This window comes from Chenopodium album, chromosome 10, assembly GCF_948465745.1.
Source record: "Chenopodium album chromosome 10, dcCheAlbu1.1, whole genome shotgun sequence".
NCBI lineage: Eukaryota > Viridiplantae > Streptophyta > Magnoliopsida > Caryophyllales > Amaranthaceae > Chenopodium > Chenopodium album.
The window spans coordinates 13,833,185-13,848,323 of NC_137843.1; the positions used below are offsets into that span (position 1 = coordinate 13,833,185).

Consider the following 15,139-nt stretch of genomic DNA (forward strand, 5'->3'; position numbering starts at 1 on the left):
GTATTTTTGCTTTTAAAGATATATAGATGTGGATATAAAGTGGGGGTGGGGTGGGTAGAAAGTGGGGCGGGTGGGGTGGGTACAACTTAAAATCCACCCTCGCCCCATCACCCATGGAGGGTATGGTTTTTATCCCCATCCCCGCCCCACCACCCGCCAAATCGAGATCCATTCCTGCCTCACTGGGGCGGGAATGGGTCGGGTCTCCTACTTAACTCGCTAGTGGGGCGGGAATGGGTCGGGTCTCTTACTTAACTCGCCCCACTGACATCCCTATGAATAATATACGCTTAATATACGGAGTAGTACGTACTTACGTAGCCTATCTATGTGGGCAACAACGATGAGGTGTTGTCTTTTCTCATAAATAGACAAGACATTATGTCACTTTAATTAATTTAACTTTCAACCCACACGCAAAATGTTGCTTGGAATGCTAGCTATGCTATGCTGCTCAATTGCTCATGCAAAGCAATTCATGCATGTTGTGGCCTTGTGGGATAAGTAATGCTATTAAAGTATACACTGTTGTCATGTATGTTGTGCACTCTCACCAGGATAAATAAATTTGTATTTCTATGATATTATCCCAATCATCATTACCTAACATCTTTATTTAGGCAATTATTGTTCTAATGACTAATATACATATCAGTATATTGCTTGAGTAGTATATAGCGATACACGTTATATATTGTAGAATTTTTGTAGTAAAATCTTGCATAAGTGAGTGCCGCATAAAGAAACTCAAGTATATCGAGTTTTAATTTCTAGATAGAGAACGTGATATTTTGAGAGAAATTTATGGAATGTACAAAGCTAATTATCGTTTGTACTGATTAATAGAGGATTGTACCTAGGGTATACTTATACAGAGTAATATCGTTTGTACACGTTATTTATTTATACCTAATAAAAGTGATATTATTACTTATTAGGGATGTTAATGGGACAAGTAAGATGCGAATATTAGTCTCTCTCATTTGCAGTGTTATAGAAGATGGAGGGTAAAGAGTGCCATTGCACGGGGCCTCAATTTGATATTTTTTTAAATTTTTTTTCTAGTATTTAAATAATACTATATCTCTAATTATCACACTATATTTAATACTATAAAAATTATGATTTTCAGCTATTATGAATGATTTGTTGAAGGTTGAATTGTTTTAGGAATTCTTGAAGAAATGATTGGATGGTACATTATTGGTTGATTTTAAATTTTAGAGCTTCAATTTGCAAAAAAAGTAATATTATGTTAAATTTTATGGAGTACAACTTTATTTAGGGGCCCAATTTGTGTAAATAGCACAAAGCCTCTAAGATGTTAAGGCAGTCCCGTTCATCTTCACCTCAAATTTTCATCCTCATCTCTACTGACCTACCCAATTTATGATAGGTAAACAACTTATCCCACCCCCTCTCCCACCCCCAACCCCACCTTCACCATCACTAAGTACAAAACAAAACTTATTCTCCTGCCACTACACCATCCATTTACCCGTCCCTCTCGTACCACTACACTCTCAGTCTCTCACTAAGTACAAAACAAAACTTATTCTCGTGCCACTACACCGCCTATCTACCCGCCCCTCTCGTACCACTACACCAACCATCTACCCACCCCTCTCGTACCACTACACCACCCATCTACCCGCCCCTCCATCTACTTTATCCACCCTAATAAAATCCACCTCACGTGTCAAATTTAATTTAATTTCAACACGTATAATAAGAACTACAAAAAAAATTAAAAACATAATACACATATATATTTGTATTTCACGACTTATACTCCATACTATTTATTAAATTTTATTTTATTTTATTATTATTTTTTTAACAAAAACAAATGAAGGTAAATATGTAATTAAAGTCAATAGATTTTAAAGTAAAAGGTATAAGGTGAGCATGGATTGGTCTCACTTTAAAATCTACACCCGCCCTATCATCTATAATAAATAGGTATGATTTTTATCTCCGCCTCCACCCCCATTGATCACCAACCTAGCCTTCACCATCCCTACCTTGATGGGGTGAATGCGAAGCGGGTCTCAATTAAAATCCATCCCACTGACGTTACTATTACTATATACTACCTAATTAATAGTTACGACTAATTAGTTTTTTTTTTTTGAGGAAGACTAATTAGTTTTCTTAGTTTACAAAATATGGAATATTACTGAATATTACCGTGTATACTCGTAATTTTCTTAAGTAGTTTGTTGAATATTTATGTTAGTGATCTTACTTGATATTGTTTTTCTTGTACACTTTAATCTTATAAATAATCAAACACTATCATAATCTTCTTACTTAAACCACATAATAATAAGTAGGAAGAATTTCATGAATAAAAAGGAATTCGTTAATACATTAATTTTGACCTTATCAAGTTTGGCTAAAGTAATGCTTGCAAATTAACATTTGTATATATCCGATTTACAGTAATTGGGGGTCATTTTTATCAAATTTAGGGTCACTTTTACAATTTTTTGGTAACTTTTATCAATAAAGAATAAATACTTCGTAACTTTTATTTATGTCGGGGTAAATTTCATTCAGGACAGTTTTGCAATGGGTACAATAAAGTTATAGTCATTATAACAATGAAATCTACACCCTTGATTGTTTTTACATAGATTAGTACCATTGATTAAGTTGACCAAAATAACTACCTTTAAAAAAAAAAAATCTTTTAACTGTTTTTCCCAAAAAATAAACTACTCCTATCGAAAGTTTCCATTGCTAATTCTCTGCAATTTGTGATCAATCATTCAACCGAGTTAACACAAAATTCATATTCGATCACCAATCAAATGAAAAAACACAAAGCGAATGATACGGAGTAATTTAATAAACATGAGCTAGGATTGTAATCATGTACTGTATATATTAAAGTAGAGACATTTTTTTAATAAACAGATATAGTTGGAATGGATTTCCCATTGATTTTCCGTGGAAGGTATAAGTTTTAAATCTTTTGATCTTGAAGTTTAAAAAAGAACATTATTTTTATACATTTAACGTGTAATTCTTGGAAAAAAAGTGTTTCTTACTGTTTTCAAAATTAATTTATATTTTTTTTTGTTGACACAAATGAATGGTTAAGATCATTTCTTAAAAATAAAGGGTTGGGATTTAATATTATTATAATGACCACAATTTTATAGTAGCCATTGAATAGTCTTCCATTTTATTCATATTAGGGTAATTTTTGTTTATTTTAGAGTAACTTTATAACGGATATATAATATTTTATTGTACATTTGATTTATTTAAAAGTTTGTCTAAAAAAAATTACACTATAGCTAAAATAAATTAAGTTGGAAAAAAATAAGTATAAGAACACCACTTTCACTGTTTTACTCTACTATCCCTTTCATATTCTCCTTTCCACTTTAAAAGTTAAAACCCCAAATTCTCTGTCTTTTTGCTTTTCCTCTTTTTGATCATAAAATCTCAACAACCCATTTCAAAATCTTGTCCTAATACTCCAATTTGCAGCAGTTTCACAACCCAAAATAGTAAAATTTTCCATCATACAAACCATGAAAGACAGGGGAAAAAGAGAGCTAGAACCATATAATAACAATGGAGATTGCTTTGATGAAAAATTCCCAGATTTTCCCTGCAAAAAACACCCAACTTCATCCTCTTCTTCAGGTGGAATTTGTGCTTATTGTCTTACTGATAGATTAGTTCAGTTAGTCTGCCAACAATGTGGGGAACAAAAGATAACTTCTTGTTCTTGTTCTGATATAATCTCAACTTCAAACTCAAGTTCTTCTGATGTTGGAAGAATCTCATTCTTGCTTGAGAATGAGAAGAAGGGTGGTCCTGAGATTTCGGGTTCGAAACCGAAACACGAGCAAAGGTCATCACAATTCAGCAATGTAAACACTGATGAATTCGCCCATCTGAAAAGATGCAGCAGCATTGCTCTGAATGACAGTAAGAGATCAGAAACAGCAGGAAAGTTCTGGAAGATTAAGAGGTTGTTTAGGAAGAAAAGAGACAAGATTAATCAGATTAAGATTAATGAGGAGAATTATGAGTGTAATGGGGTTACAAGATCAAGATCACTTAGCAGTTTTAGAGGGTTTTATGATACTGATGAAATTGGAGGGTTTCCTGTTTCTTATTCTGCTGCAAGAGCTTCTAATGTAAGTACTGGAAATTTCATGTTAGATTCTGCTAAAAGAAGCTGTTTTAGTGAATCTGAAGCAAGAATTAGCAACTTTGATTATTGTGATTCTTCAAATTTGGTTGGTCCAAATAAGAATAGTAATATATTTTCATTAAAGGAGACTGAATTTGTGAGTTCTGATGATCCTGCATTTATAGATTTGAAACTGAATGATAACAGTAGTATGTCATCAGATCCTTCAAAGGTGCCTGATCTTGCTGCTATGAGGCGAAACGGGCTCGGGTTATCGATGAAGGAGTTTGGGTTTCGAGGGGTGGATGTTTTGGGGCATGAGATGTTCAACAATGGAGGGGGATCATGTAGGATTAGTGGTAGTGTTAGGGAAAGGGAATTGAAGAAATGCAGAAAGAATAACAAGGTTTGGAAATGGTTTTTCAGGCCTCAAAATAGTTCTGCTAAATTTGATGATCATGATTTTAAGTCTTGAATAAATATTGTTCTTTATGTAAATCATTTATTTATTTCCTAGTTTCTATATTTCCATCAACAATCAAATGGGGTTTGTTTTGTGTCATTAATTCCCCTGTTTCATCTTGTGAATGCATTTTTGTTCTTTGCAAGAATTTCATGAACTTTTTTCATATTTCGATTACTACATAGTTAGGTTGCATTACTTAGTCCAAGACTTGGGTCAAATTTTAGATACAAACATGTCTATATATTTTTGTTGTAAAAAGAGCTATGTAAACGAAATTAGATTTCAAGCACCGTCCTAAAGACTTTAATCAACTAAGATAGTTGGCATCCACGTGTGATATTTCAATTTGGCTTAGCATTATTATATTATACTATGTATCATCTGTGATTGTGTAAATGCTATTCAAGGTAACAGTAAAGTCTTCATGTTGATACTCGATCAAGACCTGAGATCAAATTACGTCTTGATAGAACTTTAGTAAGTGGTCAATATAGCATTCGAAATCATATTTTTGACTTTTGCCAATCTTTATATGATTTGAAGGTGTAAAAGTAAGTAAAAAATTCGGTGAGAACAAAAAAAGTTATGGTTGGCATAAACATAGATGCTGGACAGCATTATAGTATAAGCTCTTAAATTATGACTTAAAGAGTTATCATTATCAGAAAAACACAATTATGAAAAAAAAAATAAAGTGTGTGTCTGAAGATTTGCTAAGGTAAAAGCATGTCAGAGAAGAAAAGCTCTTGCGGCTTAAGGTCTAAGGAAGAAGTTGTCTTTCTGTAATATGTCTAAGACTGGTCTTATGCTGTCTGTTGTACCACTGACAATGTAATTGGTTTTACAAAATTGAAGACAGAAAGACATGTATTATGTTGGTTGAATTTTCTTGCTGTTACTTTCATTAATAGTAATCATGCATGCATCTAGTGAGTTTCTTTTATATGCTTTTTGCTAAGGTAGTCATACAATAGACCTAAGTCATTTCAAACTAGTGAAATAACGTAAATGTCGGGTTTATTCGAAAACTCGACAATGTATATATGATTTGGGTAACTAAACCTGTTGTATAAACCTTCTATTTGAGAAAAAAGGAGATGTACACTCCATATATCATATCTCTATTTTAATCAAATTTGAGCTTTTTTTAATCTAAAGGGGTACCATTCTACCTTATTTTATTTTATGTAGTTTTCATATTATACTTTTCGACTAACAAATAAAATTTCAGACATCAAAAATTCAATATATACAAAATTTATATTTTTCTACTGTATTACATCAGTACATGTAAGCAAGTTAAGCTGACTTATTATTATCATAAAACATTCAAACCTCAACCCTCAACAACAGAATGTAGAACTAGTAATAAAAATTCTAGCATGAAAAAATACAAATAAATATATGTCAATGAACTAGTGGCTTGTTATTATATGTTTAGACAACTTTGAGCTCATTCTCAATAATACATGATCAATCACAAATATATTGCATTAACAATTTTTTTCACATAATTCTGTTTTAACATCAGCAAAAACAGAAAAATCGACGAATACAAGACTAATCAGATTGAGTTTAATTGAAATGTATGTTACAAGACCGTTCTCTCTATACAAGAGTCATCCTGAGTTACTGTCTATACCACCAGTAGAAGGACCAGGTTCTGGTTATTTAGTACTTCAGAATGATGAAGACATTGAGTATGTCCACTCAATTTCAGGTCCTAAGGCGTTACTTAAGGACTTGCCTTTTCCTCAAAACAGGGTCCTTACAGTATGTTACACTTATTCATCCGGCGGACCAAGTGGTGATCATAGTGAAAAGCATAAGTCCTTATTCATACCTATCATCAATCAACCCTTGTCTTCGAATTGCTACTATGTGATGATGGCAGATAGCAACTGCAAAGGGTAAGTTAACAAGGTTTTCATCATATTACTATTTGATTAGTATTTTATCCAACATAAACTTCTAGTCATACTTTCTTGTATTATCTATGTTATTGATAACCATTTAACATTGCAATTTTGTATTTAAATGACATTTGCTAAGTTCCATTCTGTATTTGAATATCACCAAATTGTCAATTTTATGCTTACACAATCATGATCAAGTGCTATTTTATAGAATGACTATTAAGCTTTCGACCTGGTTGCAACAACATAAAAGTTGAAACATAAGTTGTCTAATGACCATATATACAAAGTATATAGATTTAAGGTCAAATGAGAAGAGTGATCTGATTTAAGTGAGAAACCTGCACAACTTATATATTACCAACTTCAAATAAGTTATTTTTTCTGAAATGTATAGATTGGCATGCAAAAATTCAAAAGAGGAAGATACAGAAACTTGCTGTTTGTTCTGCAGTAGCATAACAGATAAAGAACCAGAAGAACTCAACCCCCACAACATTTATCAACTGTTTGAAATCTTCAAAACAAGGACTGGCTGCTTTTCTGCAAGGTCTGTTCATCCTGAGGGTATTCCTCCAAAGTTCCTGAGGGAACAAGGATGGAGGATCAACCACTCGAAAACCAAGATTATGATAGGTGAGGCAGATGGCCTTAATTCAGTACTCCGATCTCAGCTTCCAGATTTTTACTTCCCTTTATCTACCGAGCATTCAAAGTCAGTGACAGTTGGAAAATGGTATTGTCCTTTCATGTTTGTTGTGGAGGGATCACTAAAAGAACAAATGGAAAGGTCGATGTTTTATGAAATAACACTAGAACAGCAATGGGAGAGAATATATTCATGTAAAAGAGTTGAAGTAGGAGGCGATAATTCAGTGTCTGTAAGTGTTGTACTGCCTACTGAACTTGTCAAGATATCTTGGATGGATGCTGTGTCTGAAAGAGATGAGGCTCACAACATAATGTGGTTTTGGGTTATTAGTGAAATGGGATTGCAATCGAGGATAGGACTAAGTTTGGTGGTCATTGAAAGAATGAAGTGGGAGCAAGAACGAGTAGGGTGGGTTGATGGGAACGAAAAGCAAGTGATGGTTGCTAGAATGGAGACATATACCGGAAGTGATTTGTGGAAAAAGTTTGGTTGTTATGTGCTTGTTGAACGATTCGTGCTAAAAAGATTAGATGGGAGCTTAGTGTTAACCTATGAGTTCAAGCATACTCATAAGATCAGATGCAAATGGGAATGAACGAATATCCTTCACTAAACTTGATTGTTCTGTCATTGAAAAATGATTAAGACAAATACAAGAGGTTAAAGATCTGTTAAGTATTATGTGTGTGGCAAATGGTATGAAATATGTGATTTGTTTTCTTCAACTGTAAAAATAGTAACTTCCTGGTTTTAATTACTTGATAAATGTATATACAAGCATTGTGTACAAACAAATTACGGTTCAACTGATATATTCAAGCTCTGGTGTTTTTTGTACTGCATAATGTCGTACCTTTGAGAGATTTTCCTGTGCTTTCGAAAGCCACTGCTACTGATTCAGACAGGGTGGCTGTGGAATTTACGAGCTGCACGCTGCATTGCTGCAAGAGTAACATATCAAGAAGAGATTAGCAAACTTCATACAATGTCTAAAATTTTCCAAATTTACAATGACTAATGCTTCAGTTTTTTTACCAGATCAATTAGCTTGCCATTCTTCCTTGATTTGGTATGCTGTAAAATAAAAAACTGATGAGCCTTTGATATATTATAACAAGTAATAATTTACATTTGCTACGTATTTTCATACTATGAAACGTTTCAAGTTGTTGTGCAGCAACAAAAATCGATGTCTTTAGAAACAAACATACACGACGTGATTTTTCAAAAGTTATATAAGACAAAGTCTATGTGCCATTTCCTTCTTCATCAATCAGGAAAATTAAAAATTCAATTATTGTTATAATGACAAGTAATTAACAATATTCTACTTGTATTATTATAGCCATAAAGTAGTGAAAGTCATCTATTTACTTTATTTTTGTACAAATATGAATTCAACAGAACATCAGGTCCAACTTTGTTGAAGACAAAATGTATGTAACAAGGCTTCTGTCTCTGTATAGGAAGTCCCCTGAGGCTCTTGCTCAGCCACCTCCTGAAGGTCCAAATTCCGGCTATCTCGTATTGCAAGATGAAGATTCCACATCAACTACCTGTTTCGGGTTGTGCAACAACTCGTTTACAACAAATCTCCCTTTTCCACAGAACAAGTCCCTCATTATTCAGCACAAAAGTGACAAAAATACCACTAACTACCCTTTGTTCTTGATACCTGTTATTAATCAACCCTTATCATCTCATCAGTATTATTCCATCAAGAATGAAGGCAATCATAAAGGGTATGTATGGATTTAAAAAAAAAAAAAACTATGTTATTAGCTACTGGATTGTGATAGATTGTTCAATCTGTCCTTATTGCGAGTTTTGAGTTTCCTCTCCTTTCACAAGAAGAAAAAGTATGCCAATACTGAACATACAGAACTATTTATTGTTTCTTTTTGTTGGATTAAATTGTGTGATAAATGGTTTCATTGTCAGGGAGGCTTATACAAGTTCGACGGAGGACAACAGGCAGACAAGCTGTTTCTGCATCAGCAACATCAGAGATAAAAAAACAAAAGAACTGAATCCTATTGACAAAAAACAACAATTTGAGTTTTCATCTACCACAAAATGGGGAAATTCTATGTTTCGCGTCAAATCTGTAGCATCTGATTGTCATCCTCCAACGTTCATGAGAAATGGAGGGTGGAGACTATGGAATTCAGATCAAAAAAATTTCACACTTGGTGTAGCTGATGGACTAAATTATGCTCTACGTGCTCGTCTTCCTGACTTTAACTTCTTACCATCAGAAGAATGTTCCAAAGTACTATTGGTAGGTGAATGGTATACTCCTTTCATGTTTGTCAAAGAAAGGACACTAAAAGAACAGGTAAAAAGGTCTATGTTCTATGAGGTAAAACTCGAGCAAATATGGAAGAGGATTTATTACCACAAAAACAATGGTACTGAAGGAAACATTGTGTCTTTTAATGTTACTATTCCTACTCAAAGAGTTAAGGTTAATGGAAAGGAAGCCGTGGAAATTAGTAATGAGACTAATGACAGGGGTAGTGCAGGGATGCAGTGGTTTCGAGTAATAGACAACTACAACGGTGATGGTTGTAGGATTGGGTTAAGTTCATTGGTTGTAGAGCGAATGATGTGGGAGCAAGAAAGAGTTGGATGGTCTAATAACACGGAAAAGCACGCAAATATTGCTCGAGTAGAGGAATATGGAGCATATGATGGTACATATAAGATGTTTGCTTGTTATATGTTGGTTGAGAGATTTGTGTTCAAAAGAATGGATGGAAGCATTGCTTTGAATTTTGATTTTAATCACACTCATCAAGTGAGGATTAAATGGGTTGATGTTTGGACCATTTTTGACAAGTAAATTGATATCTTGTGAGTTTGAATTAGTCCATAGCTTACAATTTGCACATACAATTTGTAAAACTGAGAATAAATTGAGGAATTTGTATATGCTTATTCAATGATAATAATTCTTATCCTTCAATATTCTTAAGAGGAAAATCTTATGAAAAAAAAAAAAAAAATTTGGCAGTTTCTAGAGCAAAATCTTATGATGTTAGTAATTCTTATCCTTCAAAAATTTTAAGAGCAAAATCTCATGATAAATAAATATGGTATAATGGCAGTTTAGAGCAAGATCTTATGATGTTCAAATCTACAACTAAAGGTTGTGTAATGGGCTGGGGAAGCCAGAAGTCCAAAATCCACCGAGTGATTGGGCTTTGGTCAACCTTTGCCTCATCATTTTGTATAATTTGTTACAACTTACAAGACTAAAAGACCTGTTTTGATCAGCTCAACTCAATTCTATCAGAATTCTGGCTCCCTCACACACCCGGTACCACACCTTATGAACCGACTTAGCTCACAGAGGTATCAAACCGAGATTGCAGGTTGGTAGGTTTGGGTCTAACAGAGTCATGTCAACACATCATGCTAAATCACTATGTCTATGCAGCCACCCAGACCAAAATTCAGTTTAGTCACTTCAAATCCAGAAGAGTAATTTTCAAGTCATTTCAGGTATTGAAACCTTCAAATTACAAACTAGTTGAGCATGGGCCGAGTCAAATAGCTACCACTTATAGTTGTGTATGGGTCAAGGGGTGTTTGAGTCGGACATGAATATGGCTCGACATGACACATCCAATATAAGGTAGGTATGTTAGTGGGCCATGAACTATCCATATATATCAATTTTTGGCAGATTTTGACATTAGCTCGAGCATTGCGGTCTGAACAGCACGTCAACATGCTTGCTGACCAAAAATATAAAAAATTATTAAGGTTTCATTAGCATAGCACAATGTGTGGTCCAAGTCATGCTCAAGCCCCAATTTTGAAAGATCAACACAATGTTTTTTGGCTCTTATAAGTTTGATCGTGCACACAACTTGGATAAGCTCATCCACAAGCCTAAATGTTAGGCAAGTTTATTTGGATAAGTTCATGTACAAATATGGAACTATCCAATACCTACTAGGCTACTATGCACTTTATAACCATAATTAAGTTCATGCACATAAGATATAAATTTCATCTTTAATAGCCATTGTAATCAAGGTAAGTTTAGAATGTTAAGGAGATATAAATTTCATGCACATAAGAATGTTAAGGAGATGATGAAGGTCATAAATTCTTTTGGTGACATCTCGGGTTTGAGAATTAATCAAGGTAAGTCTTCTATGATTTTTCCGGCTAAGATGAATCATTTGATTAGCCCAATTTTTTGGTTTTAGATGCACTACCTCCTTTGGGAAATATTTGGGTATTGAGATTAGCCCCAATAAGCTGAAAATCTATCACTATTTCGGGATTCTAGAAAAAACCATGGGTAGAATTAAAGGGTGGCAAGCTAAACTCTTGAATTTGGCAGGAAGATGCACTTTGGTTAAGTCGGTTTTGAGTTCTTATCCGGTTTATCATATGCAAACCAATCTCATTCCCTTTTCAGTGTTAGATAAAATTGAGCAAAGGTATCGAAAGTTTCTTTGGAACAAGGTTGATAGTGTCCCCTATAGTCCTAGGTTGGGATGGAAGTATGTCACAATGCCTTAGCAGCTGGTGGTTTAGGTATTAGGAGACTTAGGCCCCGTTCTTTAGAGCTGCTTTGCTCTGCTGAGCCCTGCTCTGCTATGCTCTTCTCAAATCAAATATGCTCTGCTCTGTTTTCAAATAATAATTAATAATAACAATAATAATAATAATAATTAATATTGTATTGATGATAATAATTTATTATTTTGAATAATTATAATAATTATTGATATTAAAAATAATTTTAATAATTATTAATATTAATAATAATTAATATTTATTAATCATAATAATAATTAATAATAATTATCAATAATAATATTTAATAGTTCAAACTATTAAGAATTAATATTTAATAATATTATTAATTAATAACTTCTAATAATTATAACAATTCTTTCAAAAAAATAAATAATAATAGTAACAATTAATAACAATTTCTTTTATAAACATTTGATATTAGAATCACAATGTGTAGAAACATTTTATGTGGGTATTGATTGTTAATTCATTGAGTTAAATTATTTTTCAAATCTTTCCATACAATTTAAGAATTAAAAAAAGAGGTTGTTTTCAAGTAGTACTTTGTATATAATTATTATTTTGAGGGTTAAAAATATATGATTAAGACAAATTTATAAGTAAAATCATTATTACTTATTAAATCATTTTATTTTAAAATTTTTGTGAAATAAATATAAGTAAACCATTGTCTTTTATCTTTCTACTATTAACATATGTTAAATATGGTACACATTTATTTATGTTTTCACTCACCTAAATCAATGGTATATGCACTTAATAATAATAATAATAATAATAATAATAATAATAATAATAATAATAATAATAATAACAACAACATTAATAATAATAACATTAATAATAATATTAATAATAATGTTGAAATCTGCTCTGCTCGGCTCGGCTCTACTCTACTCTGCTGAAATTTAATCTGATCTGCCCAGAAGCTCAAAAGAACAGAGCCTTAGAGAGTGGAATTTGTGCTTCCTGGCTAAATTGAGTTGGTCTATGCTTAATAATCCTTCTAAGCTTTGGGTTAGGATTTTCATTGAAAAATATTAAAAAAATCAGCTTTGTTTGAGTGCACACCTAAGGCTTCTCATTCTCAATTATGGAAGGATATTCTTAAAGGTAGATTGATTCTTGCCTCGGGTCTTAGAATTGGCATAGGTAATGGTGCTACCACTTCTTTGTGGTACCATCATTGCGTGGGAAAGGGTCCTATTTATCTTCTAATGTCTGATGAAGTTCCCCCCTCTAAAGCTCATTGGCTTGTTCAGAACATCATTAGAGATGGAGTTTGGGATTTGGATAGTATTAAACATCTTCTGTCTCCTGCTTTAATTTCAGAAATTTTGGCAACTCCAATCTCTTCTATTTCAAAAGCTGACGATTTTATTCACTGGACTCTTTCATAATCTGGAGAGTTTACAATTAAATCGGCATGTCATTCCCTTATTTCTCCCTCATACTCTTCCTTCTCTTTCTTCACTGCTTGGAAATCTTTGTGGAAAATAACTGTACCATCGAAATATAGAATGCTTCTCTGGAACATAGTGCATAGTATTCTCCCTGTAGCTGAGAAGTTAACAATTTTTCTTCCCAATATTTCCCCTTTATGTGCTAGATGTAATATGTATAATGAATCTCATTTGCACTTGTTTAGAGATTGCTTTTCTTCCTCCATCCTTTGGAAGGATATATTTGCTAAAATCCAACTTCCTGTCGGTTTTAACTTTCACACCTATATGTTATGGATTGGTATAGCCGGCTTAATTATAATCTCGGCTTTGACAACCATTGGAAGATGACCTTCACCATTGCTCTTTGGCATATATGGAGGCAAAGGAACACCACTGGTTTACATCTAAAGATGCATAATTCTCGAGTTGTTTTCAGTAGGTTCATTATTGATTATCAATGTACTAACCATATTATGCAGGGCAAGGCTATAGCTTTTAATGCTCCAAGTAGCTCAAGAGTGCTAAATTCTTGGAATCCACCCCTCAAAGGTTGGGTGAAACTCAACACAGACGGCTCTTGGGTGAGAATCAATGTTGCTGCTGGTGGAGGGGTTGTTAGAAGAGATGATGGCACTTGGATTATGGGATTTTCGAGCAAATATAATGTTGTTTCAGCTTTTTCAGCTGAACTTCATGGTATAAGGGAGGGCCTTCATATGGTGAAACACCTTGAAATGAAGGAGGTTGAATTGGAGGTGGACGCTCTATCAATTAGAGTTATGCTCAGATCAGTAGGGAATAATCTTCACCACAAGTTAGCTGCTGTTGTCAGGGATATTGAGGAAATAATCAAGTTCTTTGATGTCTTCGAAATCATCCATGTGCAGAGGAACAACAATGATGTAGCTCACGAACTAGCAGCCATTGGATTGGAGATGAGTGTTGGCCATCATATTCACATGGCATGTCCTGATAATATCAAGCCTTTCTACAATGCAGAACTCGCTGCTATTGCCGCTGCAGCACAAGAGGAGGATCAGGGGGAGCAAGAGGATTGAAATATCCCCTGTCAAATTAATCTACAGTTTCAGTGTTTTTAGCTTTCAGTTTTTTAATGCTTTTCGGGGGGGCACCTGTTGTTGTTCTAGGTGTTTGATCTCAAATTTTCAGCTTCATAGGGGATCATTCCTAGTTTGCTATGTATCAGTCTCATATTTTGTTAATGGTTTGAGACTTTGTGTTGTTAAACTCTTAGGTTCATGGTTTGTAAAACTTTATAATTAATATATAAATCGTCTATTATGTGTTAAAAAAAATAGTCATTGTAATCACAATTACATAAGATATTTAAACTTAGCTAACCCATTGATGTTTGGCTATAGAAGTCCAATGCACATATATACATGACCTTTGATATAAATAATTCGGTATTATACTCACAATTAAGGTTATGTACATAAGATATTTAATTTCAGCTAATCCATTGATGATTTGGCTATAGAAAATCCAATGACCTTTGATATAGATAATTAGGTATTGTACTCACAATTAAGTTTATGTACATAAGATATTAATTTCAGCTAATCCATTGATGATTTGGCTATAGAAAATCCAATGACCTTTGATATAGATAATTAGGTATTATACTCACAATTAAGTTTATGTACATAAGATATTTAATTTTAGCTAATCCATTGATGATTTGGCTATAGAAAATCCAATACACATACATGACCATTAATTTGATAAATAATTAGGCATCTTATAATCATAAATTCCTCTTACAATATATCTTTTGTGTAGGTGAATTTTTTTTGTAGGATACATAGATGAATGCTTGGTGAATTTAGTGCCTTTTTACCTATGCACCTTTCTATTTTTTTTTATTCATTTTAATTAACGTAAAAATAATATTAATTAAATACTAATTTTATACAT

At 33.2% G+C, this 15,139-nt stretch overlaps 2 protein-coding genes across 2 annotated transcripts; both read left to right on the plus strand.

Annotated features, from left to right (window-relative positions):
• The first annotated feature begins 3,548 nt into the window (after window positions 1-3,548).
• Window positions 3,549-4,634, plus strand: LOC145564886 (uncharacterized). The gene has a single exon (XM_081625051.1). It carries the CDS (start codon window positions 3,549-3,551, stop codon window positions 4,632-4,634), a length of 1,086 nt encoding a protein of 361 aa, XP_081481177.1.
• A 1,575-nt stretch (window positions 4,635-6,209) lies between these two features.
• On the plus strand, window positions 6,210-7,788 carry LOC145564887 (uncharacterized). The gene is made up of 2 exons (XM_081625052.1): window positions 6,210-6,535; window positions 6,939-7,788. Exons 1-2 carry the CDS (start codon window positions 6,210-6,212, stop codon window positions 7,786-7,788), a joined length of 1,176 nt encoding a protein of 391 aa, XP_081481178.1.
• The last annotated feature ends 7,351 nt before the right edge of the window (window positions 7,789-15,139 follow it).